Source organism: Aspergillus flavus, chromosome 8, assembly GCF_009017415.1.
Source record: "Aspergillus flavus chromosome 8, complete sequence".
NCBI classification, from domain to species: Eukaryota; Fungi; Ascomycota; class Eurotiomycetes; order Eurotiales; family Aspergillaceae; genus Aspergillus; species Aspergillus flavus.
This window is the reverse complement of record NC_092403.1, coordinates 2,536,490-2,564,307: the sequence shown is the minus strand read 5'-3', so window position 1 is coordinate 2,564,307 and position 27,818 is coordinate 2,536,490. Positions and strand designations below refer to the sequence as shown.

The window sequence follows — 27,818 nt, the reverse complement described above, 5'->3', positions numbered from 1 at the left end:
TCCCTCCTGATCATTCCCGATCGGCTGGATTTTTAGTGGGTAGATTAATTAATTATGATCCCTGCCATGAACCTACGAGGTCCGGAATACTGGTCACTGGGTATTGCCGAGGTGCGTTGTGAGAGTCCGAAGCGATGTAAAAAAATAGATGAACTGGTCTGTAGCCGAGATTATAGAGGATATCTTCCACCCAACAACGAAAGATATCAAAGAAGAAAAAGAGCCTAGGATTTGGGACGACTCAAGCGAAGCAGCATTAGCAAACGGAAAAGGTCGCAAACGGCGAGATTGCGATGCTACAAGGATTCATCTAACTGACTAAGGTGAAAACCTTAAGCAGAGACGACATTGGTCCATCGGCGGATTGCACCATCTCGGTTAAGATCTACTCCTGCCTAGGTAGGCAGGTCCAGAGCATTATCCACTGTATGATTCGTGCATGAAGACATCGTGCAAGGGGACATCGTGCAAGATCGGTTTAGTTCACGTGGAAATAGGGCACGTACTCCGACCCAGACCGCGGATTAGTTTTTTTAGTTTGGGTCCACCGGCGGTATCGCCGAGTGAACCCGTCGCAATCCCGCCCTACGTGGTGCAAGAAACACCTCATTATATCAAGCATGTTAACAGTTATGACCTAGTTTGCTATCTGACGATCTCACTGCCAGCTCGTGATAATCCCTCTGATGCTACGTCTCCACTGGAAACGCTCGTTTTTGAGCTTTGTTTCGGTGATCCAGCGTGAGAAATGGACGGTAGTATTTTAGCGTGGGATGTGGGCCAGTAATTAATTCCAAATCACAGATCGTTAGTTCGGAGGGGGTCGAGATTAAAAAACCAAGGAATCGTCCCAAGGGTGGGCCTTTGTGACTTCCAATCTAGGCTAGCTCACCTCCAATGAGATGGCCCTAGAGAGTCACTATGGATGCACGTCCTGGAACCGATCTGCAAGTGATATCGCCAATCTAAGATCCTGCAAACCCATTAAGGTGACCATGTGCCCAACTGCTGCCTTGCAGGTGCATTGACTTATTCTTTCCTTCATGGCTTCGATATCCTCACGAACTTGTCATCCTTGACTGGCGATCGCTGACCAACGTTACCCAACTACACCCACGCTCCTTTAGCCATTCTTTCAGCGAAACACCGCCATCATGGGGTCGGAACTCGGAATCACCCCGGAAACTAAGCCGCAGGCCGTATACACCCCGGTGAGCATATGGTGGGCATGCTGGGCCGGCGTGTGGACGACCGCCGTTGCACTGGGCATGATCTATCTCATTGCCAATCGCAACATGCCGACTCTTCGAATTCGAGGCATCGGTATGTCGCTATCAGCTATCGTGCTGCTTCATTTGTATTGGGCATCGGTTCAGTTTGGAGTTATGATCGGTCCCATTATGCCGGGAGACGCCCAATACTGGATCATGGGCACCTATTTGGGCTGCGGAATAGCCCTATTCCACGCTTCCAACACTCGTTTCCTCCACGTCGCAAAGCACCAGCGGAAATTTGCCCACCATAATAGCCGTATATCTGAGTCTGTTCCCGATGAAAAGCCCAAAGGCGGCTTGTTTGCTCGCTTCCGCCGACTCGATTATACCAAGAGGATCCTCATCCTCGTTGCTATCGCAATGTCCTTTCAGATATTCCTCACTATCCTGCTGTGGGTGATTTCTCGCAAGTGGCACAGCTCCTGGGGGATTCCCGGCACCGAGGTTACGGGTACTCCATCGGAGCAGGCCGCAAAACAGGGCACAGGCTGGGAATGGTAAGAACACCATGGATGCTGATGTGAAGCGGTCGCCCGATTTCAGTTGATACTAACCCAGATTAGGTGGCCCACCGCGTTTTTTCAGTTCTTTTGGGCCTGGATTGTCGCTCCCTTCGTGCTCTGGAAAGCTCGCCATATCCATGATACCCAAGGCTGGCGAGTCCAGACCATTGGCTGCGCTATCGCCAAGTGAGTATGAAAAGTAAAGAAGAGAGGGTTTTATCATTAACATCTTACGCAGCCTCCACGCTACCCCGATGTGGCTCATCGCTCTCTACGTTCCTGCCATGCAGGTAGTCAACCAGTACTGGATTCCTCCGCAGTGGTAAGCCCTTCGTCTATATATTTGGAAAAACAACTTTCTGACGTGGTATAGGATTTGCCTGTCCATTTGGATCATGGAAATTTTCACTGTCTTTCTTCCCTGCTGGGAGGTGATGCGCCACCACGCCCTCCGCCAAGAGACGTTCAACGCGATCGAGCAGTGGGAGTCAAAAATGAGGAAGTCTGGTTCAGAAGCCAGGTCCCTCAACTCCATCCCTACCTTGGTCGATTCCATGATGTCCGGCTGGAAATCCCACAACGGTTCCGTCGATACCACCGGCTCCCGCGACAGTATCCTAACCATGGGCGCCCTGGAACACGTCCTAGAACGTAACCCCGCTCCTCTCCAGAAATTCTCCGCCCTCAACGACTTTTCCGGCGAGAATGTCGCCTTCCTCACCAGCGTCGCCGAATGGAAGAACTCGCTACCCAAGGCGCTCCGAGAAAACACCGACCCCATGGACAATAACATGAAAGAGTTGCTCCACGAACGGTTCAACCGCGCATTGCATATCTACGTTAAGTTTATCAGCGTTAGCCAGGCCGAGTTTCCCGTGAACATCTCCTCCCAAGATCTCCGAAAGCTCGAAAACATCTTCGAGGGCCCTGCTCGTTCCCTGTACGGCGAGAAGCGCGCTGCCGTCGACCCCGTCACTCCTTTCGATACCCCCAGTTTCCCCATGAAATCTCTTTCCTCACCCAGCTTTGGCAACGGCTCCCAGGTCGAGCTCCACCCAGTGTCCTCAGACGACCGCGTGCAATTCTGGGGCGAAGTCCCCGAGGCCTTCGGGCCAACTGTCTTTAACGACGCCGAGAAGAGTATCAAGTATCTCGTTCTCACTAATACATGGCCCAAGTTTGTTAAGAGTCGCAGATCCTCTGATCCCATTAAGGAGGAGGCTGTCTGATCGGCTTCTCGGGCTCGTGGAACGCAATAGGGCTTACTCTGTCGAGGCCTGTATATATTAATATGCTAATGTGCTTGGATACACGGTGTATATACGCAGACGGTGTGTTTCATATGTTCTAATACCTTTTGCGCAGTTTATGACGGTTTTGATTGTATATGTATGAGTTCTGATTTTATGTTGGATTTTCTTTTTTCGTTCTTGGATACCACCTTGTTGTCTTATCACCTGTTTATATACTGTGTTTACAGTATGTACTTTCTTTCTACCTTTTCTACCTTTCCTTGATTTTTCTCTTTCTATCTCTCTCTTTGCCTTCGGCTTTCATTGAGTATACGGACATCGGTATGGATATATCGTGGCATTGAGTCTATTCATTATTTCAATCAGTGAATATAACATTTTCACTTTGAGAACCAAAGCATGCATATGCTGGAACTGGTTCCAATTTACAATACTATCCTAGAGAACAAACTAATTCTCCCAACTCTACCCCAGTATATGAAAAGTAACATAACCCTAATCACAAAATAAACAGACTCCATGTATCAAAACCCTAATAATACAAAAAAACAACACCATCACCGATAAAGCACCCCATCTACCGGCATTTCAACCTCCCCACTAGAAAAACTACAACGTCCAACCTCCACTCCATCCCCAGTCCCCTGATACACAACCCCCCAACGCAGGGGCATAGTCTCCACCGCATCCCTACCCCCATCTACCGAAGAAACCCCAGGATAACACGCAGCAGCAATAGCCAAACTACAACTCCCAGCGACAGGCATACCAGACCCAAACCTCCTGAACCCCAACCCCACCAGCCCAAAAACCATGACCCCACCAACAACAATGGCACAAACAATAGCAACAGGAGAATATCCACACGTCGCGAAATCAAATAGCCGGAACCGCTCTAATTGCATATCATATGTTTCCACATTGACGAGGAATAAACTCTGGGATATGAGCCAATGTAACACGGTCGAGAATATCAACAACGGGATAGCGTATGTATAAGGCAAAGAGAGGAAATAGGTCGTACGTTGGGAGCCCTGTGGGGTTGAGGAGACGCGGAGACCTTTTCGGTGGAGGGCGTAGTTGCTCCATTCCGCGGCGAGGGTCATGGTTGTGAGGACGCTGTTGGAGGCGAAGTAGAGCATGGAGAAGATAATTTGGGGTGTGTTTGCTATGATGGTGTTGGTGAGGAGGGAAGGGGGCCAGGTGTTTCCGCTGATTAGGGTTTCGGTGTTTGTGATACCGAGGCCGGACCAGAGGTTGCCTTTGTTGGTGATTTGGCTGAGACCGAAGCAGAGGAGGCCGATGCAGATTGCGATGGCGATTGTGTAGCTGGTTATGTGGGGTTTTGTTAGTGGGGGTGGTGTTGGCTTTGGTAATGGGGGGAATATGGTGTACCTACCATATTATGCAGATGATCCATCGGACTGTTGAGACTGCGGTAGCCCATCTTTGGGGCTTTGCTTTGTAGGGAAGGGGTTTGGAGGGTGGATTCTTGGCTAGGGCTTTGGTCATGAGACAGTGGTCTCTATCTCTTATCTCGGGGGTCTTGAGGAATGAAGCTAGTGCGTCGCCGGTTGTGAGGATGGGTAGGTCGGTCATCGTGAGGGCCACGGCGCAGATGATGATCGCCTTGACAGTATTGAACACGATAACGATAATAGCTAGAGGGAGACTGTACTCTAGCTTGCAATTTCCTGGAACTTTCTCCGCCAGGCAATAATTCACGCGGTAGCCACCGACTATCCAGTTATCAACATGAGTACGGATCTCCGGAAGTTGGTCGCGGCATAAAGTCTGCATATCGCAGGCGTACACGGTTTGATTGCAACACATCCAAGCGTATGGATTGTTTCCTTTTACCGGGGTAGAGGCTCCCTGAATTGATAGAAAGTCAAAGTCGGTGTCGTTTGGGTGAAAGTCGTCAGTGAGTAAAAGTACGCTGCCGTATTCGGATTGGAAGTTCGTGGCATAGGCGGACATGCAGTCGGCATTTTCCAGACGGTAGAGCTCGTTGTGGAGTCCTTTGTCAAGCATTCTTGAGAATGAGAAGTAGGGGTTCGTATACATGGTGTTATTCTTGTCTATAAAATCGTGAGGTGGGCGGACGTTGTTCGCGTTAAAATCGGAGAACGGCTTGTTTCCTGCAAATATTTCGTACTCGAGGTTTGTGATTGTGGAGAAGATGGTCGAGTTGTAACTGTTCTTACAGTTAATATTTCTGATAAGTATATGAACTGAACGTAGAGTAACCAATATGTACGTACAATAGATGAAGCGGGAGAGACGATAGCGCGAGAATCAGCCAAAGAATGAGTTTCATTTTCGAGATTCGAAACCAATTCCGCATGCTAGGCACACCGATATCCAGCCATTGATTCTTCTGATGTGCGCGATCAATCTCCGCTCGTGTAGGGGCGCATAGGCATTGCTGTCTGACTGTCAGGATCTAAGCACCATCCCTACAGGTAAAAGAAACATCTCTCTACCATAGTATAGGAACTTGCGCAAAGCAGAGCAGTGCTTAAAATGTTGATGACCAAATGAATCCCAGTACTCATTCTCTTGGTCTTGGTACAATCGCCGGTGTAGAGTACCCCGCGATCTTCTGTAAGATCATGATGCGACACGGCCCAGGCGACAAAGGAAACATTAAACAGTAGTACGATAATACTTGATAACGAGCCTAGATATAACGACCGTTTCCAGTTTTCCGTTTTGCGCTTCTTTCGGTGTTTTCGCGTCGATTGGACTCCTGTCCGGTCGCTGAGATCTGTTCCGTCTTCGCTGGACGAGTTCGGCCCTAGTGGTTCTTCATCTCGTGGAATTGAAAGCAGTTCTACCGTTTCCGCCCGGTCAAATGTTTTTTGGGACATATTTTGTGGTTAAAGGGTGAATATGTAGCATCCGGGGTTGATTTGCCATGTCAGAGTGAACAAATAGAGGAAGTTCAGAATCGACATGCGCCTTGACGATCCAGAGTGAGATTTCGCAGGATCAACATTGGTCCCTGAATCGAATCGAGGCCGTGTCTGCCTTGGCGAGTTTAATTAATATTAGCAGCGATTAAAGAGGACTAAAACACGCTGATCCTTTCCCAGAATCGAATCGGCTGTTATTGGGGGCCATTCGGAGAAGACATCCAATTATTTTAGTCCTCCCATAGGCTAACGGTACGGCTAAAAGCTTGGGCATTTGGTCCAGGTCTTTGCTGCTCTTCTGATCGGCTATATATACGCTGTGGATAGGGTAACGGAGCCACCAGTCGATCTGCAAATTGATATCCACTTATAAGCAAATCAATTTTGTCTTCGAGCTCGTTAGCTACGCGAAGCTGCTTAGGATGTATAGGCTTCTGACCCAATGGAGTGGTTAAATGTTCGTATTAGGGCTAATGTGAGATAAGCGGGTAACGAGATCAATATCTATGATAGCAATCTATGGCTGGTTGAGGTCATCGGAAATGTTCAACGTCCCCTGTGCTCCCAACCCTAAATCATCACAATCACCATTCATGGTAAAATGAAAACCTCGCTTTCAAGACCTTTGTGCAGGGCAGGCGAGCTGGCCATTGACTAACCGGAACACCCCATCTATAGCATGTTAGCTTGAAATCAGCTTACCATTCATTCAAGACTTACCCTGATTAAACGTGACCTTAGCCGCCCGTCGCTGTGATCCCCGAGCAACGTATTCCAAGGGGCGTCGGGCCACATTATCGCACCAACAATCGATTCGGTACCTGTCCTGAGAGATCTTGACATATTCACAGCCCCAGCAACCACCCCTCGCCAGTCCTTGTCCACTAGATGTAGTACTTAGTATCCATGACGTACAAACCCAGCTAACAATAAATATGAATAGAAAGAGCATGGGGATATGCATACTTCGGTAACGCGACCAATGCCTCGCTAACAGTATCCCAACCAAGACAATTATCCAAGACCACCTCTGTAGGACGCGCATCCCTGCCATTGGATCTACAATTACCGAACAGCTTTGCCCGAGGCAGCTGCGGCGGTGCATCCGAGTTTCCGACTGGTTGGTTTCTGTTGCTGGCAGGGGGTGCTGCTTCGTTCGGCGGCGGTACAGGTTCGCGTTTCATGGGTGTGTTGGGAGGTACGGGTGGCTCACCCGTGTTCGGTCCAAGTTGTCCATATACTGGCTCTGGAATTATCGCGTTTGAGCCAGGTTGAGGAGCTCTGTTGGCTCCACCTCTGTTTGGCTCCGGTGGTGCTGCGTTTATGTTCCTTGCCGGTAGTATCTTGACACCCACGCATTGGTCGTGGATTTGTCGGGTTGAAGACTGTGGGGGCTGGATCGTATTTTCATAAACTCCCCCTGTTCCACTGCTTCCGGCTTGGCTTCCGGGTCCAAATCTTATACTGACAGCTACCGCTGAGAGATAGAAAGCAATGAGGATATAAGTTCGAAACATCTCTGCGGTGTAGAAGATAGTGACTGACAGGACTTCGAAGAGAGGAAAATAGGGATGATTTAAGTTATCTCAACAGGGTGCTGGGTTATAGAGCCGGATATATTCATCGTCGGGTTATCTGATCGCATGAGAAGAGACCTTGCCTACTTCTTTGTAAAGTGCGGCTTGCGTACAGAGGTCAATTTCCGTGTAGCAAGTAGGTATTCTAGATTCAGCCGAAATTAATTTCATTTAGAAAGGTCTTTGAAAAATTACATGAAAATCCTTCTAAGCAGTGGGTAAAGACCCTTTTTGGCAAACAGATTCTCAAGGAACTGGGCAAATGGGGCAACGAAACTAACTCAACTGGTGACCCCGCCAAGCAATGCTAGCAAAGAAAGACTAGTTGATCCATACTAAACTTGATGCCGAGGGTAACACAGCTTATTCTTTGTCAAGCAACTCTTTCGGCTGTCGGGAGCATGGACTCCCACCTTGGATATTCGAATTCTTTGGATATAGCCCCTGAGGAACACAGAATCTACCAGGCTCTTGGTGATGACGGTCAGTCTTAGAAGGACACCTGAAAGATGAGTGGTATCGTGAGGGACTCAGTAAGAGGGACATCATAAGGGGGCTATCCTATACTACCCGCGTTGTATTCCCAATCATGCAACCAGTAAACAATATTGAAGATAAATGAGCGATAATATTCTCTACGTGATATATCTGCGGTCATGATACCTAAACACATGTGTAACTCTGCCAATCGCCCGGGCTTCCATTAAGAAATCTCGCCTCCTTGGGCCATACACACAGTTTCCTAGTTGTATTCGACCCATCAGGAGGTGCCGAGCTCATGACTTCCCCGGGCTGAATCCCATCCTCCACCCACGGCAACAAAGCATCAAGAGCATGGTAAGTGGCGGGTACGTGAGTATACGCTGAATTGGCCCCACAGTGTCCACCCCCAGGGACCATGAACAAGCGGATAAAATCTGAGACATCTTGCCCTTTCATAGTCGACTGGATTTGTTTCAGGTGCTCGATTGGCCACGTAGCTGCATTGTACTGATCTGCCCATCCTTGAAGCGTGATTAACTTGCTTCCTCGCTGACTGAATGCCGACAGGTCAGGAGAGATTTCGTCAATGGCCGGTGATGCAGTGTGGTCTAGATGATCGACATCAGAGCCCCAGTTGAAAAATGTGACATTATACGTTTTGTCTTTGAAGACTAGCTGGCGAAGAATAGGAGCCGCGTACGAGGAGTACAGATATGTTTCCTGGGCCAGCCAACCGTTTTCTGAGCCCAGGTCGAAGCCGGGATAGATCTGCTTTCCGGTACGTTGATCCTTCGGCCCGGCATAAATCTGGAGTGTCGATTGAATTTGGGCTGGAGTAAGACACACAGTCTTATTGTTGCTGATGGCAGTCTGACCGGGCTGGCATTCCAGTGTTCTGATATCAAAGTCACACCTCAACGGATTCTCAATCAACCCGTCTTTGACACCATCTAGCTCATCACAGGCAGCTACTGTTCTTTTCGTGATGAGATTCAAAGCATCCTGACTCATAAACCCCTCCCCAGTCGCATGTAGTCCATTCCAGAGGAAGCTCAGTATCAAGTGACTGTACCAATTTCCCGGACTTCCAGCATAGATACCATCAAACAAGGTAGGATGGTACTGTGCAAGTGCATAGCCCTGGGCACCGCCAGTTGAGCAGCCCCAGAAATAACTGTAGGCTGGTTGCTCAGCGTAATAGTTTGCAGTGATGGATCGCGTGACATTGGTGGTCATGGCTATTGAATTGTGGATCCAGGCTTTCACCTTCGCGATATCGTCTAAGAACGGTACAGAGTCGTTAGGTCCACTGGCTTCACTTTCGAGTAGTGGGTGTCCACTGTCACAACCTGCGACTGCGAAGCCGGAATTGAGGTTTGTGAGCATGGTGGAGTTATCAATATCGCCAGCGAAGCCTCCGTTTCCTAGAGCCTCGATTAGTGTACTCCCCTTAGATATAGTTGGTCAACCCTTACCAACGGCAAGGAAACGTCCATTGTAATGATACTGGTCTGGAAGGAATAGTTCCCAGGTAAGGGTGTTATTCCCGCGTGGGTCCGGCGTAGCATCCCCGCCAGCCATGTAGTTAATGGTTCCTTGAACATGGCAGAGAGGAAGCTCATTTCTGACGGGACTTCCATTACTGGATAGCGTGAGCCCTCCTATAGGCACATTTTGAGCGTGATGGATATGTGCCGCATTGTCAATCTGGGCTCCAGCGAGACTTGCACAGCCCACTTTCTCTTGCCGCCCCAGCGGGATGCCCTTGACGACTTGTAGGACCGCAAATACGTAGGTTATAGATAATACTCTCATTGTAAGTGGCAGGGGAAATGAGATTCGATGGCTGCCAGTCGTGACTTCAAAGCAAAACGGGGTTTTTAAGTTCTGAGGGACATCAATTTCTCAGGACATTGATTTCCTCCCCACCTGGGAAGGTCGACAATGCTCCACGAGTCATGATTGATGGGCGGGTAATATCTACCGGTTGAATATTTCAAGAAATATTCTTTTGAACCTTAAATGGGATCATCCATGGTCTAGGACCGAAACCCCGATATATCGGCTGGCGGCGCCGATGGCCGATAAGAGTACCTGGAACAGTAACCGCGAAACATGATCTACGGTTGGACGCCCAGAGTGAGCAATACAATTACATATATCGGGTCGGTGTAGTTGAACCCGACCAAACTTGGGAATCTTTGCCTACTGTTTGGTCACAGCATCGGAGACCTTATTTGCGTGTGAGTTTAGGCCAATGCAGAGGTCAGCTCAGTTAAAAGTGCTCTAGATACTACACACCTCCTGCCATCGGTTGCGAGTAGCATTATACACTCGGCAAGGGAAAAGGGAACAGAATCAATAATGCTCGACACACGCCCCATCCGCATCGGTAATGTCTCCGGTGCAACCGGCGACCACCCCCAGGCAATGTTGCGAATGGCGCAGCACGGTAACGTCGATGTCATCGTCGGAGACTGGTTATCGGAAATGAATATTGCATGGAATGCGATAACCAAATCACAAGACCCGGATTTGGGATATGAGCCTGGGTTTCTCGCCCAGTTAAGCGACTGCCTAGATATCGTTGTAGCAAAGGATATAAAAGTCGTCGCGAACGCTGGGGCGCTGAACACGTCATCCCTTATGCAGAAGGTTTGCGCACTATGCAAAGAGAGAGGGCATAGCAAAGTCATGGTGGCTTCAGTACTAGGAGACGATATCTCGGAGCCAATCCAGAAGAAGGAGGCTGGTTTCCAGGACTTACATCATCTGGACCACGACGAGTGGAAACTGAAGGATTGGCCATTGAAGCCACACTGCGCTGTGGCATACATTGGGGCTTGGGGTATTGTGGAAGCTCTAAATGCAGGCGCTGACATTGTCATATGTGGTCGTGTCACTGATGCTTCGCCAGTTATTGGCGCCGCGGCGTGGTGGTATAGGTGGCAGCGAGACGCTTGGGATGAGCTTGCCGGTGCACTGGTTGCTGGACGTATGTATGATTCCCTGCTTGATCTTACTGACATGTTACTTACCACAATTGCCATAGACCTCATTGAGTGTGGCCCGTATGTGACAGGTGCCAACTTCTCCGGCTTCAAGCCCTTGCTTCCCAACCTTGTCGACCTTTCCTTCCCCATCGCTGAAATCAGTCCTGATGGCAGTTGCATAATCACTAAGTGTGAAGCCTATGGTGGAGCAGTGACTAAGTTCAACACCATCGCCCAGCTACTTTACGAGCTACAAGGGGAGTTATATCTCAATCCAGACGTCGCAGCCGACCTGCGAAATATATCCGTAGACGAGATCGGCCCTGATCGCGTCAAGGTTTATGGTGCCATTGGACAACCGCCACCACCGACGACAAAAGCCATGATAGCAGCGCCGGGAGGCTATCAAGCAGAAGCGATATTCTACATCAATGGTCTGGACGTGAACGAGAAAGCAGAGATGCTTCGAAATCAACTTGATCACGCTCTCCGTGGTAACGGCTTTTGCAAATTATCCATTGAACTCTACGGCTCACCTGCCATCAACCCGTCTAGTCAACAGGCGGGAACAGTATTTCTACGAGTATTTACACAAGCGAGGAATATTGAGGACATCTCAGCAGAGAGATTCAAGACACTGATATATGCCCTGCGGATGCAAAGTTACCCAGGTATGCTACCCCTATATATTGTTTTAGAAGCGATATTCTAACGGAAGAAAGGATATCACATGAATCTTGACTTTCGGATGATGGATGCAAAACCATTCATGGAGGTCTTTCCAGCAGTTATTCCGCTTGACCTTATACATCATCGAATCATTCTCTCCAATGGCATACAGCAGGGTGCACCGTCTGCTCCAGTCACAAGAATATACCCGATCCAGAGACCTTCCTACGAGACCAAGATTCCCATACCTTTGAGCCAGTTCGGCGCGAAGGAGGCCGCCCCGTTGGGTAGTATAGTTCACGCCCGCTCAGGAGACAAAGGGGATAATTTTAATGTGGGCTTCTTTGTCCGAAACTCCGACGAGTACCCGTGGCTGCAATCATTCTTAACAGTGGATCGATTCAAAGAGCTACTTGGGGATGACTGGCCAAAAAGAGAGAATGAGCCTCGAGCGGAACGATGCGAGTTTCAGAATCTGTTAGCTGTTCACTTCAGAGTTCTAGACTTCTTAGATGGTGGCATTGCTAGTTCTAGTCGGATTGATGGGCTGGGCAAAGGGATAGGGGAATACTTAAGAAGTCGTGTGGTGGACATTCCGAAGAAGTTTTTAGAAAGAGGTTGGATCTAATTGACTGCGAACATGGCGTGCCAAGAAAATAGATAGACTACATAGATCAATATGATGTTTTGATACAAATTGTATCCTCACCACATAGGAGGTAGATTCATGTCTATGTCGCCGATCTCTCCTAGCCAATCGTGAAATAGCCGTCCGACTGGGTCATCTCCATGCCCTTCTAGCATCTGGAAGCGCCGGAGGTCATCGAAGCATTCCCGTAAAACGGAGTCAACGCCCAGGGAGTTCGAGGAGGGATCGCTTATGTCCCAGGAAGCTACTGGTGCAATGCCCGGTGTGGCGCTAACTGCTGTGTTATCTACCGATAATAATGGCTCGTCAGGTCCAAGCGCTGCTGACTTGTGTTGGGCTGATGCTGAACCGGTGGTCTGGGAATGGTATTCAATGGCATCCGCGAGCATGGCATCAGTCAGACGGTTGAAGACATCATGGCAGTGCTTCGTCACGTTCCACCGTTCAGAGATACCGACTAATACATTCGAGCATGCTCTTGAGTCATGCACTATTTCAATTATGGTGGGATCGCTCTGAAGGAGGGAGGATGTACTGCTGGGAGCCCGACGCTTGCGAGCTCGGAAGTGTCTACCCACGGCATAGACGTAGGACAGGCCAGCCATGAAAACAGAATGGAGAGTTATCCAAGTGTAGTTAATGCGCCGGGAGCGGTGAAGATGTGAATACAATGTGATAGACTGTTTCGCGGCGACGAATATGGTTTGTAGGACGCCCGCGTCCTGATGAGGCGATGATCCTAGTGCTGGTGATGGCCTATACAGCATAAGGAGGGCATTATAATATAATAGCTCATACCATTCCCGGGCACGATAGCTGGACTGGTCTCCTAAAAGGGGGCTAGCCAGATCTATTTCTGGAAGCGCTAATGCCGCGGTTTCATTATGCCATTGAGCAAGATCATCGGCAAGTTTATCTCGAGCCACCAAGGCAGCGTCGCTTTGTGTTCGACCGGATATGTTGTGTAGTGCAGACAATATATCGCCACAGATTATTCGGTAGCGGACAATGTGAACAAACAACGCCGTGCGGGAGATGGATGACGAGGACTGGCGTTCTAAGTTTACATTATCATGACCTAAGACAGTGTCATGCTTAGAGTCAGGAAGGGCGACCTCTACGTCCTGTAGGTGTATGGCAAGAGGTCTTCCCAATGTAATACTTACGATTCTAGTTGGATGATGTCAGTTTCTATACCCAAGATAAACGAAGCTGTCTGTACCTATCCATCGCAACAACACACCAGAAGCATCGGCGACGAATCTCGCACTGTATGGTTGCATATGAAGTTTTGTCACTAGTGTTTGTGGTCTCGGTCGGCCGGTAAGTCGGCTCCCGATGCAGTCCCAGCTCGAAGCACATCCGGGAAGCAACACCAACGATGTGCCATAAGCCTGGCGAAAGTCAGATCAATCAACTACATCTATGAAAATTCTATAACTTACTTGTTGATGTGTCCTGGATCGAATTTGTCATCCTGTATTGACACAGTAACAGGAGCGCTTGAAGTGCTTGTACACCACCATCACGCATTACCTCGTTTAGTCTCTGTGTTGCCCGTATTTGATATGCTTCCGCATCAGGAAGTGCTTCGATGTTAAACTTGTGCACACTGGCGGTGGCTATAGCGAGGATCATATCAAATGCAAACGATGCAAAGGCATTTTGTTCCAAGAAGGAGGGGTCCTGATAGGCTTGGTCTAATGCGCAGAGGGCGGTCTCGCGATGGAGGAAAGGGTAGCAGAGATGGTCATGTTCAAAGTAGGCACGATGTAGATTACGCGCGACCTGCTCTGCAGGTAATGCCGGAGCCTCAGAAGAGGCAGTAGTAAGAGGTGAAACCGGTTGAAATCTACTCGATCTTCCTCGTGAATCCCCTTCGTGCGTACCCTGAGACCGGGAGCTGACCATAGTCGCACTGACCAAGCTAGCAAGGAACACACCGCTGGCGGAGCCCAGGAAGTGCTGCTCGCCCCCTGCCCCACTGGATAGAAAGGTGACTTCCTCTATGACCTCATTATCGTCCCTTTCTATTTCCTGCCGTCTAGCGGTAGCTTCCCTAAGCGCATCATCCAGTGCGGGCATCTCTGAATCCACCTCGTTACCATATTCATTGGCCTCACTTTGTGCAGCTGGAGAAGCATGGCTAGCTAGTTTCGCCGCCAAGGCGCGATTGGTAGCTTCGACATGTTTCAAGCGACGCTGCAATTTCTCCAGAAGTTGCTGATGGCCTTTCGTCCGATCGACATACTTGCAGGCAACTCCAGCTTTCTGGCATGGTCCACACGCCGGTAGCACTTTGTCGCATTTTGACTTGCGCCGATGGCATCTGTCGCAAGCATGCATGTTTCAATGTCGCCTGCAGCCGCCAGACCGGAGTGTGCAAGTGTGATGGGACTCCGTTGTTTTCGGTCAAGTAAGCCGGCGAGTTTTAGTCCGAAAAGCCGGACACAATTAATCGTCGCTGCGGGGACGTTATAGACCAATGCCGAGGGCCCGGCTCTTCGCTAGTGGCGTTTACCCCGCGTTTTCTCCAGATTCAATCAGCGGTGGAAGTGAAGCGAAGCCCTAATTATGTGGGCTCGGACATTGTCCGTCGGCGACGGTCGCCGACGCCGACGATGTCAAAACCTGAGTGAGGTTCCCTTTGAAGTACTTCGTAAGTCTTGAGATTTTAGTACGCTATATATGATCATCAATTTTTACCGAGCTTCTTGGGCCCGTTTTCCATACGAACCCGCCCTGTAAAACAATGAGAGTACCTAACGCACCAGACTCTCGCTTTGATCCGAGAGACATGGCAGCACAAGACGAAAAGCCCCACGACCATGAAGTGGAGGACGTTGAGAATGGCATCCACGTAGGTAGCAATGCTTCTTTGCCGACAGAGAATAGTAGATGGTGTTGACTGCGGCCCAGGACACTTCGAATAGCCCAGAAGCGGCACCCGCTTATGACACCGCCGCTGAAAAAGCTCTGGTCTGGAAACAAGACCTACGCATCGTACCCTTATCAGCATTTATCTATTTACTGTGCTACCTTGATCGCTCAAATATTGGTAAAAACATGAAGAGCACGCCCATTGAAAAACCCAGCTAAGCGTTATTGACTCCAGGAAATGCCAAGGTCTTGAACAAGGATACTGGAAATGATCTCCTCTCGGAAACAAATATGAGCAATTACCAGTACACGTATGTACTGTGTTCCTTGACTTGCTTGAGCATATGCTAACTGTCCCATTTCTAGGATTGCATTAATGGTCTTTCTCGTCGCATATGCACTGTTTGAGGTGCCCTCAAACTATTTGCTGAAGAAGTTGAGGCCTAGTGTATGTATCTATCATCCAGTTTGTTTTCCCTCGCACGCGCTAATCTAATATAGAGGTGGATTGCGTTCCTCATGTTTGCCTGGGGCGGCATCACGATGGGTTTGGGTGGCTCTCGCAATTTTGCGGATGTTACGGGCATTCGCTTCCTGCTCGGAGTCATTGAGGCCGGGCTGTTCCCTGGACTCGTATATTACCTAACGTTTTGGTATCGTGTTTCAGAACGCTCTATACGTGTGGCACTAATTCTCGCCTCTGCTACACTAGCCGGTGCGTTTGGTGGTGCTATTGCTTATGGAGTGGGATATTTGAACCGCTCCCATGGTCTGTCGGCCTGGCGCTGGCTATTCATAATTGAAGGAGCTCCGTCGTGTGCGTCAGCAATCCTTGTCTGGTTTCTCTTACCAGACTATCCAGAAACAGCGGGATGGCTGAACGCTGCAGAGCTCAACTTGGCAAAACACAGACTCCGGTTGGAAGGCTCCAAGAGTAGCGCTAAAACGATGAGCTGGTCTGACGCTAAGACTGTGCTGACTGACTGGCGATTATACGGCCATTACGCGGTATGTGTTCTATGCTTGCTTTCCTAACACTTACTAATATGTAGTAGATTTATTTCGGCATCTCAACTCCTTTCTCCAGTCTTTCACTCTTTACCCCATCCATTACTGCCGGGCTGGGATACGAGAATCTAGAAGCCCAACTGATGACTGTCCCGCCTTATGCCGTTGCATATGTAGTAACGGTCGCAGTTTCATGGTCAGCCGACCACTTCAACGCGTATGCTGACTCTGACAACTGAACGTGAAATATACGCTAACTGAACCTTCGCATCGGAACAGACGCGGAATCCACGCAGCGATATTCTCATGCATCGGTGCTGTGGGCTTCTTGGCCTCTGCCGTCTTACCTGCGGATGCGTATCAGGTAAGGATAATTCCATGCGGAGAAAAGCTAAGCTTCTAACAGTATCGCAGCATCGGTATGGCTGCTTGATTGTGGCGGCCAGCGGTGCGTTTTCGTGCATTCCACCACTTCTTGGCTGGTTATCTTCCAACCTTCATTCCACTGCTGGAGCCGGACTGGCGATAGCGCTCAACATCTCTTTTGGTGCTCCGGGTCAGATCGTCGGGGTGTGGATTTACAAGGCGAATGAGGCTACGAGGGGGTACCCCACGGGCCATTGGACGAATGCTTCTTTACTATTTTTTGTCTGTGTTTCGTGCGTTGCGCTGCACATATACTATGTGGTTTTGAATAGGAAGCTACGGAGGAGCGGGCGGCCTAAATCTTATGTTTATTGATAAGATTACTCTTCAATTCTAATATAAAAATAGTGAACATGTTCTAGCAACGGCGGAGCTTTTTTATTTCCATTTAGGAGCATTTACACTGGGCCTGCACCGCAATTGCCAATCTTTCTCTTGTACCACAATTCAAAAAGCGCGCTGCTACGCGTCTCATGTACACGGATCCAAAATGGCATGTAAGCTATGCAAATCCCAGCACTAATAGCACTAGTGTCGCTTGTTCCAGCATACTCTATTCAGATAAAAGATGGGAGGGTGTGGATCACTACTAGCCCAATGCCTCACAGAAAAGAATGAGTAATGTCGATAATAGATAGCAATTTGAATCCGGTTCCGCTAATTGTCGAGTCATGTTGAGACACAGTCAAAGTGACGGAAAGACATTCGTCAAATAATGAACTCAAATCAAATCGCTGGATTGATCCACGAGGAGTGACATATGTCTTGCTCGTCAGACATTGGAATTATCCCGCATACCATTTTTTCCCTTCGGAGCATACTTTTATACTGGCTGACATTCTTGAGAAGCGGATTCAACTGGTGGATGATGTGCGAACGCCATTCCGCAGCATCCCTTGCATCCCATCCCCATGTCACGTTCAACCACGACCCCCAGGAGGATCTCCCGACACCGGAATTGCACGCCGCTGTTATCTTGGACGGATCTAAGACACCAAATCTCTTACGCTGGTCGATCTCTCTTGCTGATTGGGATATATCCTTCTTCGCCCAGTATTGCTCCCCTATCCAACGAAATAGCCAACAAACAGTAGAACAGAAATAAAGCCAGATCCAAAGTAAACTTCTGTCAGCCTATAAAGCCAGTTTTAACTTTCCTCAAATTGCTTAATACATGGAAACTTCGTAGATGCCAAAGGACGCAGCCACCACAACATTCCTAAGATAGCCAAGTATTCAAGCTAAGCCAATATTCTAGATAAGCTCATCATATAAAAGCATCCTCTGTGTAACGAAACACTGCTAAAAATTGTTTCTTTCCTTGACGACATCTGCGCCTGGAGCGCCCACAACAATTCTCATCCAACTTGAGATCCATTCCTTCAATCTCCTACGTTTATCTGTTATACAACCCATAATCTCCCCTCCATGCATTTCTTCACAATCCTTGCTACCCTCTCCGGGACGGCCATCGCCTTCCCAGCATGGGGCCGCTTCGTTAATGGCACCGCAAACGGCGAAGCAGATATCCACAAGACCACAGTTGGTGACAATAACATCGACAAGTCACGTAACAGCGCCGCAGTATCCTACGATGACCACTCTCCCTCTATGGATCTCAAGGACAGCAACAATGAAGATAACAGCAAGAGGCCAAGCTTGGGTAGCCTTCTGGAGAAGGCAAATGTGACTGTTGGTCCTCTCACTGGCGACTCTCCGCTCGTGTCGGGTCCGCTAATTTCACTTCCGTCGCCGCTTCTGTGAGTCGAGGTTAAGGCTGGGGTCAGCGCGTTAGTGTTATGGGTGTTCTAGTGGGACTTTTCGTCTATTGGGTGGGGGTGATCATGTCAAGATGAGGCATATCTTAATAATAGGTGGTTTATGGGAGGCCTTGGGCTGTTTGATATGGCGGCGAAACATATACTATCTACGGTCATTACTCGGGTTCCGGACGCTGTGTTTAATTCATCGATGACGAGGAATATATCCTTGCGGTATGTAATATAGTGAACAATGACATTCTCTTACTTCAGACGCGAGGGCGCGTCACTTTCCATCAATGAATATAGCATTATTCAATCGGCGTAGAAAAGTCCACTAGCATGGCGAAGGACAACGTCTATGCAAGGGGCACGCTTGGCAAGATTAACCACAGCGAGGGATGTTCTTCTTTTCATGCATGAAAGTAATTCAAATAACAGATAAACTCTATTCAGGATCCACATAACTCAGTACCTGCCGCGCTTTCCTTACACCTGACTCGTGTCCTTATCAGTAGAGATATACAGATCTTGCCCTAGATCTACTAAGAAGGGAAGTATCCCGACAGCCGAGTGTTGCAACTTGCAAGCCCCTAGGAACCTCGAACCTTCCAATTAACTGATTTCTCAGTCAGTTCCTTATTGTACGAAAGTACTGTATTGATGTACTTATACTTCGTATGCACAAGGCTTGAGCAGCAAAAAGCCCTATGTTTAGTATCCTCCTACAAGATATATATCTCAGAAGTAACCCTGACTTTGCCGGACCTTTGCTTTAGTTCTAAAGTCCTTGAGTTGCTAAGTTGAGTCTAATAACTTATGATTACTAGTTCATTAAATCTTAGCCTTGCGCGAACCTGTTAATGCATCCCGTGTAGCCGTGATTAGGATAATTACTTTCACTGCACTGGCCTATGCATCCGGACAGATATATTAACCCTCAACATCCAATTGCCCTATTTCTCTTAACCTCGCCTTTCATACAAGACGAACACCAAAGTAAACATGACAATAGATTCCAATTTAAATATCAAAACCAGTCAATCATACCCTTGGACACAGAGTGAACAAGTACTTGCCGACGAAGCCACCATCTCCCCAATAACAGTCTCCGTATACGCCCACAACAAAGACGAATAATCCGAACAAAAGGCCAACCCAGTATAGAACGTATTCTTGGTTCCTTGAAGCGCAGACAGCTTTCTATAAAAACCATCCCGAACATCAATATTGGAAACCGACACTGTGGTTGGCGTATGGTCACCAAACACCACAATCTCGGGATCACCACCTGGAAAAGTCCCTTCTGTTCCCATGCGACGAAGGTCAGAAAGTATAAGATCCTTCGCTTGCTGCGCGGTGAAAGTGCTGTTGCCAATGATTTTGCTAACCAGGTATCCGTCGACACCGGGGTATTGCAATTCCAACTGGAATGGCGGCAGTGGGAGATTGCCTGGGGTATTGTCGGGGTCAGCGTTGACGAGCGTCGTGGCATTTGGCATTCCTGTGTTCTTTACGACGGCAACGTAGTAGTTGACCCAGTTCCATTTCTGGAAGAGGGAAGATTCGGGCCTGACAAGGTCGAATCCGTTTAAGGATTCTATAATCGGGACAAAAGTGACGAGAAGCTGTTTAGCCTTGATAAGTTTGCGGATGCCGTTGGCACTTTGTACGAAGATGTTGATACCAGACTCTGATCGTTCAGTTTCGATCACACTAGTCTCGTAAAAGATATCGGACCCGAGGATTTCTGAGGCCCTGTTGTAGACTTCGTACATGCCATTCTTGGGCGTAATGTATCCACCCTGAAGGAGTGAGTCAACCTGCGGGAGACCGCAGAGCTGGAGGACACGAAGTAGTGGAGCTTGGAGGATGTTTCCGACACCATGGGTAAATATTTTGACGACTTGGAGAGAGCCCTCAATACCGGTTTTCTTCACAAAGTCGCCAAAAGGCTGCAGAAGCTCCTCGGGAACGGGGTCAGGCAGGTTATAAAGCCCATCCTTTAGATAGCTGAATTTTTCGATAGCCGCGCGGTATACTTTTGCAGCCTCAACGACAGAAGGGATCCCAGACGGAGGAGGCACTTTCTTCCCAGTTCTGAAGTTGACATATTCAGTGGTCTGGGTGCTTGGCAGAAGAGGTTTATAGTCCACTGCCAGACGCTTAAGGTACTTTCGACTTAGCTCGTCGTTGAAGACTCCTTCTACACCGTAGTCGATGTACTGGTTGTTGCCAAGGTAGAGCGTTTCAGTGTGACCTCCTAGGATCTTATGCCGCTCAACGACTACCACGCTTTTCGCTTTGTCCTTCAAGCTGATTGCTGCATATGTGCCTGTGGACCCACCGCCAAGGATACATATATCCCGGATGACGATATCATCAGGTGCAAAATCCTGCTCGTTAATAGCTCCCACGAAGGATAAGATTGCCACTGTCCCAAGTAGAAGCCGGGCAATAATAGATGTAAAGCCCATTTTGATGTGTATGAAGGGGTATGGCAGCAAATCGCCCAGTACGAGAATGTGACTTAAATGCAAGAAGAGAAACAGAAAGCGACCTGTTGAAATGCAAGTCTTCTGTTTGTGACTATATGAAGACCTGAAAGGGCTCCGAGTTAAGCAAAGTTCGCTCTGGCTTGCATCACTGTAAAGGAAGATTTGCATGCAGTGCAGCCAGATTGGCGAAAGTCTCTCCAATATTGAGTCCAATTCACCGTTAGATAACCACACATTGATGGTCTCAATATTATTATTCACGGTCGAGAGTCGAGAGCTTGGTTTGGCTGTGCACGCCTTGTATAATTTTAATTGTGCTAGCACCTCTGGATAGGTGAATTGTATGGGAATGGGAAAATCTGTCGGGACAGGATGACATTCTTCGAGCTTTGGACAGATAGCTTATGAAACGAGCTGTAGACGTGAAATTGAGGATAAGTGAAACTCTCCTTGTCAACATATAATGAGTGAAGAATATGGCATTCAGCAGCGCTCTAAAGGGCCTAGACCTGGTGTGAAAGATGTGATTGATTTCGAAAGGCATCTCGATCCACTTGGAATCATGGTAAGGGGTTTGTATACGTTACTCAAGAAAAGAAATAAAGAGTTTAAAATAATAGCAATGAGGTAGTTCAGATATATGTTGTTCGATAGCTCAATCCATTAGCTTGAAATATCACTATTACAGTAATAAAAGGCATGAAGCAGAAATAAGAGAAATTTTATATCTATTTTAAGGCTACTAGTGAGAAACATTCCCTATACATAATTAACCTGTAGTGCACGTCGAAACAATCGAATTTCCCTTTTCGCTACCAGGAAGTTTCCGTACCTTGTCATAATGTCGTCAGCTGAATCAGATGTATATCAGCTTCTTATTCTTTTTCTTTTTCTGTGTGCAAAGCATTCAAGACAGGTCAGAGCTTCTTTCTCTCAAACCAGGACCAAATGGCATTTCCCTTGTCGCCTGTTGAAATCGAGGACGTGGATGCGCTCGTGCGAAACGTCGAATATCCCGCTCATTTACATGGCCCACTGCGTCGCTTGATGCTCGCACACTCGGCAGAGCAGCAGTGGAAGTATAGGGAAGACGAAATAAGATGGGTAACTGAGGGTATTTATCAGGCACTTGATCTACAAGACGAAATCCTATATAAAGCATGTGGAGCAGACGGACAACCTGTTGGAATCATAGGTTGGACTACCAGCTCGCATCCCTTTTCAAAGGGGATGAAGTATGGAGAGCAATGTATCCAAGAGGGCCCGATAATCAAGTGCGAAGAAAGGCAGGGGAGAAGAACGAGACATCACAACAGCTGGACTCCCCCCTCCTTGGATGTATCCTCATGGCGTAATGTCTCGAAAATGCTCAGAAAAGAGAGGCAAAGAGTCTTGCAAGGCTGGAAAGGCAATGGGATATACAGTAAGCCGTCAACAAGCGAAAGCTTTCTCTAGCTTTGTTGACCCGTCTGCCCTAGGGATCGTGTTTATGGCTGTGGCTCCACATCATCAACGACAGGGCGTTGGTTCTACGCTCCTGAAGATGCTCTGTGATTATGTGGACGAGTATGAACTTGATATCTTTATTATATCCTCGCCAGATGGTATTCGGGTGTACTCTAAATTTTGATTTCGAGTTGTCGGGGTCGTAGAAACAGAACAGGGAAATTTTACTAGCATGCTACGGACTGCAGGCGTGAGTACTAAAATGCATGGAATTATTTTTGGGAAGAATCGAGCTAGCTAAGTGCGATTTTTGAAAAAGTTGTCATTTTTCCGAAAGTAGCGTTTGTCAGTTGATAATGCGGGCAGCCTCTTGAAGGGATGCTAGCGGTTTAAAAACTTTGGAGATATAAGAGGTCCTTTCTCGAGTCGGCAAGATCCCAAGATATAGAACTGAGAGAAAGGACTTATTACAGTTTAATCGTGAGCTCAGGTCAGCTAGGTGCTTCTAGAGCCGCACTCAGGCCTTAAGCAAAAGTAAAGCAAAAAGCAAAGGAACGAAAAGAGGGAAAATACAAACGAAAAAAAAAAGAAAACAAAAAGAAAAAAAGCAAAATCCATAAATTGAAAGATACGAAAAGCAAAGAAGAACAAGAAATCTACTGCAGATCGGCAAGTTTCTTTCCATGTTTAGCCGGTCTAGGCCATTATCCAACACTTGAAGTCTGCAGCTAAGCCTCACCTATCACACTAGTCGTGCACCTCCACTTGGCGCACAAACTGTCAGCGCTTACCGAGTCATTTCGTCTGGAGAGCAGCAGTTGAAAACCAGCGATGGTGTACATGATGAAGTTCAAAACAGGGAGAGACGAAAATAATCATTTCACGCAATAACCCCGTCAAACCCTATGGCTCAGCAACAGCCATCCCGTCGTGTTCTGGACTGGATCAAGCAACAACACGCCGAAGCGGGGGACGCTTCACGTAGGACGCGTAAGCTAAAGGCAAGACCTCGAAACTCGCTGGAGGATATCCTGCAAAATGATCCAGCCGCGTCTGGCAGAACACCTCAGCAGATTCCACTGCCCGGATCTCGCGATGGGTCAGCGACTGCCAGTGACCAGAGGGAACGAGGTCGAAATGCCGCGAAATCTTCCCTGGAGCTAATTGAACACGAGGACACATTCATACTACCTTCGTCTGTTCCATTGCCACCATCATTGCCGCCCTCACCAAAACTACCTCCAGTACTAGAACAGGCGACCGAGAATCCGCCGAAGAAACGCCAAACTTATGCTGAAATTCTGGACCGCGCAGGGGGTGTATTCGACCACATCAAAAATGGCAATGTCCGCAAGGTTCCACGAGTGGAGAGAACGTCAATCACACTCTATGAGTACTACAGCGATAACACGGCCTCGAGTGTAGAGATTGAGGACCCTGAATTTATATCCAACTATAGCGACGCGCCTCAGGGGTTGAGCGGGCGCGTGTTTATCGTCGAAGATCTGTCAGAACGTACTATCCACGCCTTGGGGGAGGCCTTCGGAGTCACGCCAGAATTCTTCGAAGAGCATTTGTTGAATTCTGGGTACGGCGGTGCTCAGTATGATGATCCGCCGGCGCGGTCATGGAAGACAGCTGGATTGAATAAGTCGTACGTGTCAATCCAGTGGGTTCGGCCCATGTATCGTCGTCAACCACTATTCTCCAGCCGCGACCGGGAAGACCTACTTGATTTGGATCATGATGGGTTGGATTATATATCCGGAAACTCGATCTTTAGTCTCAAAGCAGAGACAAATATCTTTCGTCCCGAGTGGGACCTACGTGTTGATCCGCGGCGGACAGCAAAGGAGACGAGAGAGTTTGGCTTAGTCGAACGGGCATCAATTTGGAAGAAGAAGGCTAAGAATAGGGATTATGAGATTGGTAGGCGATTGTCATTCTTGTCGGCTCTGTACTTGGGGAACTGAGCGAAAGTCTAGTTATTGTACTGCTTGATCCTCTGCCGGCAATTAGTTATAGCCATGATCAGACGCAGGTCATCCCAAAGATCGATGTGAACTCCGACAGTGATCACGATTATGGTGATGCTAGTGATAGTGATGGAGCAGGAACTCGACCAATTTTGATAATTGAGGGTGATGATGGCGTCGAGGCCCTGGCGATCCCGATCGTGAACCCACGGCGAGAGAGAACCGGACGTCGGGTATTCGACTGGCTACTTAGGCGGAAGAGGCCCGAAGTACATAGAACAAAAGTGAATCTCGAGAGAACCATCCAGGTTTTGGTCAAGCAGATGGCTTCACGGAAACCCGTTACTATCGATCTGGAGGAGGCTATTGTGACAGGCGATCTCTTGGCGACTCTCCAGGATGAGCTCAACGAGACTAGGTCTACCCAGCAGGAAATTCACCATATGGTAGAGAAAAAGACTGCGCCAGTCAGTCTGCTCGATACACTGTTCGAGATCATTCGCCAGGATACTTTGACCCTGCTCCGGGTGCTCAACGAGATCTTGAGCGACATGGAGGTCGATATCCTGGATGACACGAAAATGGAGGATCGATTAACATTGTGGCGTCAACTCTTAACTAAAGCCGAGCGAGAGCTGTTGGATCTGATTGCCTCTATTAAGGAATTTCTGGCGTTCTTTGGTATCACACACCCTGCCAATACATCTCCAGCAGCATCCGATGAGAGCTCAGATATCTTACGAAGCGTATCAGATCTTTTTGACCAAATCAACCAGATGCTTGCCCGGCTCCGACGTGCATCTTCCTCATTGACATCCAACATGGGTCTTCTGGACAGCCGACGTTCCATCGACGAGGCACACGCCGTAACGCGACTCACTGAGCTGGCGTTCATCTTCATCCCACTCTCGTTTTCAACGTCCGTTTTTGGCATGCAGATCGAGCCCTTCGAAGACTCGGCGCCCGTGTGGAAATTTTTCGTTGTCGCAAGTACCGTAACAACTTTTGCCTACCTGATGCGACTGACAATGCGCAGCCAATGGCTAGCAAGTTTGAAGCAGAATGTGAAGCAGGATGTTAGACGGTACGCAGAGCAACACAGCATTCCTGTGCAGGTCAGATCTCTATCAATGTTGCTGCTCCTGCGATGGTTCGGGAGTGTACTCAACCGGAGCGGGAAGGCAACCTGGTCATGGATAAACAAGACGAGTCGCAAGGCTGGGACGGAGTTATGGCAGGTGATCGGATTCCCAGTCGGTCTCATTCTGATTACCGGTATTGTTGCCGTTGCACCCATAGCCGTACTCTGGACTCGGAATATGGACCAGGGCGTGCAGGGTACAGTTACCGCTGCGATTATGCTTGCCATCCTAGGACTGGTTGGCATACCATATTGGCGCAATTCCGATCCAGACTTTCGCTATGCACTCCCCAGGGTCATCCTGCGTTTGTTTGAGCGTATTCCGCCAACAACCCGCTTGATACTTATCTGGGCTCTTGGAATCATGGCCTTCGTTGCAATCCCGCTTGCATTGATATGGACGCGTCCATTGGCTTCAGGTATTAAAGCCGGCTTGACTGCGGCTATTGTGGTGATTTTGGTCACTGGTGTCGGGTTTCTAGTCATGCAGCTTTTGTACTCTAGGGCTTTAAACATATCGCGGGGGACTACAATTAGCTCTTCGGAGGGCACATCCGTCTCTGCAGAGCCTGTTGTACAGGATTTGCGTATCTAGAATCTACGATCCTTCAGCAACTAGTATATATTTGATAATATATTGCCCTTTTGACCTAGAGCCTCTTCAATCAAAGACCAAAACCCCTACCCCAATGAACAAAAATGGACATGAAACTACTCCTCCGTCAATTGACGGAGAAGACTAATACTCATAATCATAACCAGCAATGCCAGAGCAACAACCCCAAGACAGACTACGGCAGCCCACCCGAGAACCATTGCCGCCGTCCCAACATGGCTCTCGATGGCCCCATACGTAAGACTCTCCGACATGGTTCCTGCAGCACTGCTGTTGATGTGCTGCCAGAGGATTGAGATCAAGGCGAATATGAATCCCAATGTACTCATACCTAGTGCAGCCTGCGAGACTCGCCGTGAGGGGAAGGGCTTGACTTCGCGCTCGGAGCCGTCCTCGTCGACTTCCTCGTGCCAGCCTGGGAATGTGGCTAATGCGAGGAAACAAATGAATGCCACGGCGACGGCGATGAATCTGGTATTCCTTGTTAGGCTATCTGCTTGTTTGGTAACATACGATTAAGGGTTACAAAGCATCTTTACATGGGCATGGTGACAGAATAATATTGAAGAAGTCGAAGAGAAGGGAGAAAAAGAGAAGGGGAAAATGAAGTAATATCGGGAAACTCACATCAACCCGTCAAACACAATCGTCTCCTTGAAATTCTTCGCAATCCAAATCAAATTCAGTGGATCGGCAGTATCATTACTACCCTGCAATCCCTGATCCTTGACCATACTAGCCAAAGCTGCCGCATTACTAGAACAGAATTGCGCGCCGTCACTCCGAGTCAAGCAGAGACCCATGTACCCAGCCCGCACTTCTTGAATCGTAGTATTGCGTGGTTGCGATAAATTGTAGACCTTTTCAGCAATGCTGGGATTAATGAGTGAGGGGTCGCTAGGGGTCGATGTACTAGCATTTCTATACTTGAGGGAGACTAGATAGATATTATTCATGCCGTTGGAGGATGTGCATCCCGCGAGGAGGACAGCTGGTGGGTTGATCAGCCATCGCGTAGGAGAAATGTGAGGAAGTTTATGGTCCGAAAAAAATAAAGATCTAGTATAGGATTGAGAAACTCTTACATAAGAGGATAATTGCAACCGTACAGACACCCATCAGAATATGGTGGTACGCGATGAAAGGGACAAATCCTATAAACGCGAATTGTCAGTTGAGCCCCGCACGGCTGGATAACATGGGAGTTCATACTGGTGAGGCTGCTTCGAATCCCCATCTTGCCGTACACTATCCAACTGGCGGGGTACAACAGGTAGTAAAATTTATAAATTTAACTAACATGCGATATTACACAGGCAAAAACCAAAACTCATGTGATTACGTGCAAAGCACACAATAACTGACCGAAGTGGAAGAAGAGTTATGAGGAACGCGTCAATTCTTCACCCGGGATTAGACTATTTGCGTTTTCCTCGTAAGCACCGAAAGAGGAGCTGGAGCCGATTACTCGGCTTTTCGTCCTAGTTAAGCAGCTCTGATTCGTGTCACTTCCTGATTTCACTAACCTGTATGCATCCTTCGTTGGCTTACTGGTCTTGGCGCGTCTATAGTGGGGGGCTATAGACTGAAAGGACCAGCGCTTGGGTTGGATAAGGTTAGCCTGGATGTTCTGGCAGCCTCCGGCCATACCTTTTCTGTCGGGCTACCTCATTAGAGTTTTGATAGCTTCAAATCCATCCTGGTCCGGCGTTGTTTTCCCAACTTAGGGCACTGAGTGCCACGTGAAT

At 48.3% G+C, this 27,818-nt stretch overlaps 12 protein-coding genes across 12 annotated transcripts; 6 read left to right on the top strand and 6 right to left on the bottom strand.

The window, feature by feature from the left end:
- Positions 1-1,154: 1,154 nt before the first annotated feature.
- On the top strand, positions 1,155-3,006 carry rgsD (the record flags this gene model as incomplete). Its single annotated transcript, XM_041295771.1, has 4 exons — positions 1,155-1,771; positions 1,838-1,963; positions 2,016-2,099; positions 2,151-3,006. The coding sequence occupies 4 exons, from the start codon at positions 1,155-1,157 to the stop codon at positions 3,004-3,006; spliced, it is 1,683 nt and encodes a 560-aa protein (XP_041150932.1).
- A 466-nt stretch (positions 3,007-3,472) lies between these two features.
- Positions 3,473-6,013, bottom strand: F9C07_2287656 (uncharacterized protein). The gene is made up of 4 exons (XM_041295780.2): positions 5,517-6,013; positions 5,295-5,458; positions 4,430-5,227; positions 3,473-4,359 (listed from the first exon to the last, which is right to left on the bottom strand). The coding sequence occupies exons 1-4, from the start codon at positions 5,901-5,903 to the stop codon at positions 3,588-3,590; spliced, it is 2,121 nt and encodes a 706-aa protein (XP_041150933.1). The 5' UTR covers positions 5,904-6,013; the 3' UTR covers positions 3,473-3,587.
- A 551-nt stretch (positions 6,014-6,564) lies between these two features.
- On the bottom strand, positions 6,565-7,298 carry F9C07_2287655 (uncharacterized protein; the record flags this gene model as incomplete). Its single annotated transcript, XM_041287774.2, has 3 exons — positions 6,915-7,298; positions 6,669-6,832; positions 6,565-6,620 (listed from the first exon to the last, which is right to left on the bottom strand). Exons 1-3 carry the CDS (start codon positions 7,130-7,132, stop codon positions 6,565-6,567), a joined length of 438 nt encoding a protein of 145 aa, XP_041150934.2. The 5' UTR covers positions 7,133-7,298.
- Positions 7,299-8,188: 890 nt separating this feature from the next.
- F9C07_2287654 (putative feruloyl esterase B precursor) lies at positions 8,189-9,984 on the bottom strand (the record flags this gene model as incomplete). Its single annotated transcript, XM_041295781.2, has 2 exons — positions 9,484-9,984; positions 8,189-9,432 (listed from the first exon to the last, which is right to left on the bottom strand). Exons 1-2 carry the CDS (start codon positions 9,821-9,823, stop codon positions 8,189-8,191), a joined length of 1,584 nt encoding a protein of 527 aa, XP_041150935.1. The 5' UTR covers positions 9,824-9,984.
- A 388-nt stretch (positions 9,985-10,372) lies between these two features.
- On the top strand, positions 10,373-12,298 carry F9C07_2287653 (uncharacterized protein; the record flags this gene model as incomplete). The annotated part of the gene is made up of 3 exons (XM_041295772.1): positions 10,373-11,003; positions 11,061-11,672; positions 11,724-12,298. 3 exons carry the CDS (start codon positions 10,373-10,375, stop codon positions 12,296-12,298), a joined length of 1,818 nt encoding a protein of 605 aa, XP_041150936.1.
- Positions 12,299-12,375: 77 nt separating this feature from the next.
- Positions 12,376-14,665, bottom strand: F9C07_2076181 (fungal-specific transcription factor domain-containing protein; the record flags this gene model as incomplete). Its single annotated transcript, XM_041287775.1, has 3 exons — positions 12,376-13,489; positions 13,542-13,713; positions 13,765-14,665. The coding sequence occupies 3 exons, from the start codon at positions 14,663-14,665 to the stop codon at positions 12,376-12,378; spliced, it is 2,187 nt and encodes a 728-aa protein (XP_041150937.1).
- A 295-nt stretch (positions 14,666-14,960) lies between these two features.
- F9C07_2287650 (major facilitator superfamily domain-containing protein) lies at positions 14,961-16,948 on the top strand (the record flags this gene model as incomplete). The annotated part of the gene is made up of 7 exons (XM_071510920.1): positions 14,961-15,179; positions 15,239-15,377; positions 15,435-15,510; positions 15,566-15,647; positions 15,701-16,207; positions 16,255-16,424; positions 16,504-16,948. The coding sequence occupies exons 1-7, from the start codon at positions 15,072-15,074 to the stop codon at positions 16,946-16,948; spliced, it is 1,527 nt and encodes a 508-aa protein (XP_071367476.1). The 5' UTR covers positions 14,961-15,071.
- A 998-nt stretch (positions 16,949-17,946) lies between these two features.
- On the top strand, positions 17,947-18,718 carry F9C07_2287649 (uncharacterized protein). The gene has a single exon (XM_041287764.2). It carries the CDS (start codon positions 18,062-18,064, stop codon positions 18,395-18,397), a length of 336 nt encoding a protein of 111 aa, XP_041150939.1. The 5' UTR covers positions 17,947-18,061; the 3' UTR covers positions 18,398-18,718.
- Positions 18,719-19,433: 715 nt separating this feature from the next.
- On the bottom strand, positions 19,434-20,870 carry F9C07_13098 (uncharacterized protein; the record flags this gene model as incomplete). The annotated part of the gene is made up of 1 exon (XM_041287770.1): positions 19,434-20,870. One exon carries the CDS (start codon positions 20,868-20,870, stop codon positions 19,434-19,436), a length of 1,437 nt encoding a protein of 478 aa, XP_041150940.1.
- Positions 20,871-21,819: 949 nt separating this feature from the next.
- F9C07_2224571 (uncharacterized protein) lies at positions 21,820-22,902 on the top strand. Its single transcript, XM_071509752.1, has 3 exons — positions 21,820-22,314; positions 22,370-22,495; positions 22,529-22,902. Exons 1-3 carry the CDS (start codon positions 21,840-21,842, stop codon positions 22,636-22,638), a joined length of 711 nt encoding a protein of 236 aa, XP_071367475.1. The 5' UTR covers positions 21,820-21,839; the 3' UTR covers positions 22,639-22,902.
- A 142-nt stretch (positions 22,903-23,044) lies between these two features.
- Positions 23,045-26,074, top strand: F9C07_2175559 (uncharacterized protein). Its single transcript, XM_041295774.2, has 2 exons — positions 23,045-24,266; positions 24,323-26,074. Exons 1-2 carry the CDS (start codon positions 23,243-23,245, stop codon positions 26,047-26,049), a joined length of 2,751 nt encoding a protein of 916 aa, XP_041150941.1. The 5' UTR covers positions 23,045-23,242; the 3' UTR covers positions 26,050-26,074.
- On the bottom strand, positions 26,075-27,731 carry F9C07_2287647 (Ca2+ regulator and membrane fusion protein Fig1-domain-containing protein). Its single transcript, XM_041295782.2, has 4 exons — positions 27,283-27,731; positions 27,156-27,224; positions 26,698-27,061; positions 26,075-26,541 (listed from the first exon to the last, which is right to left on the bottom strand). The coding sequence occupies exons 1-4, from the start codon at positions 27,305-27,307 to the stop codon at positions 26,166-26,168; spliced, it is 834 nt and encodes a 277-aa protein (XP_041150942.1). The 5' UTR covers positions 27,308-27,731; the 3' UTR covers positions 26,075-26,165.
- Between the last annotated feature and the right edge of the window lie 87 nt (positions 27,732-27,818).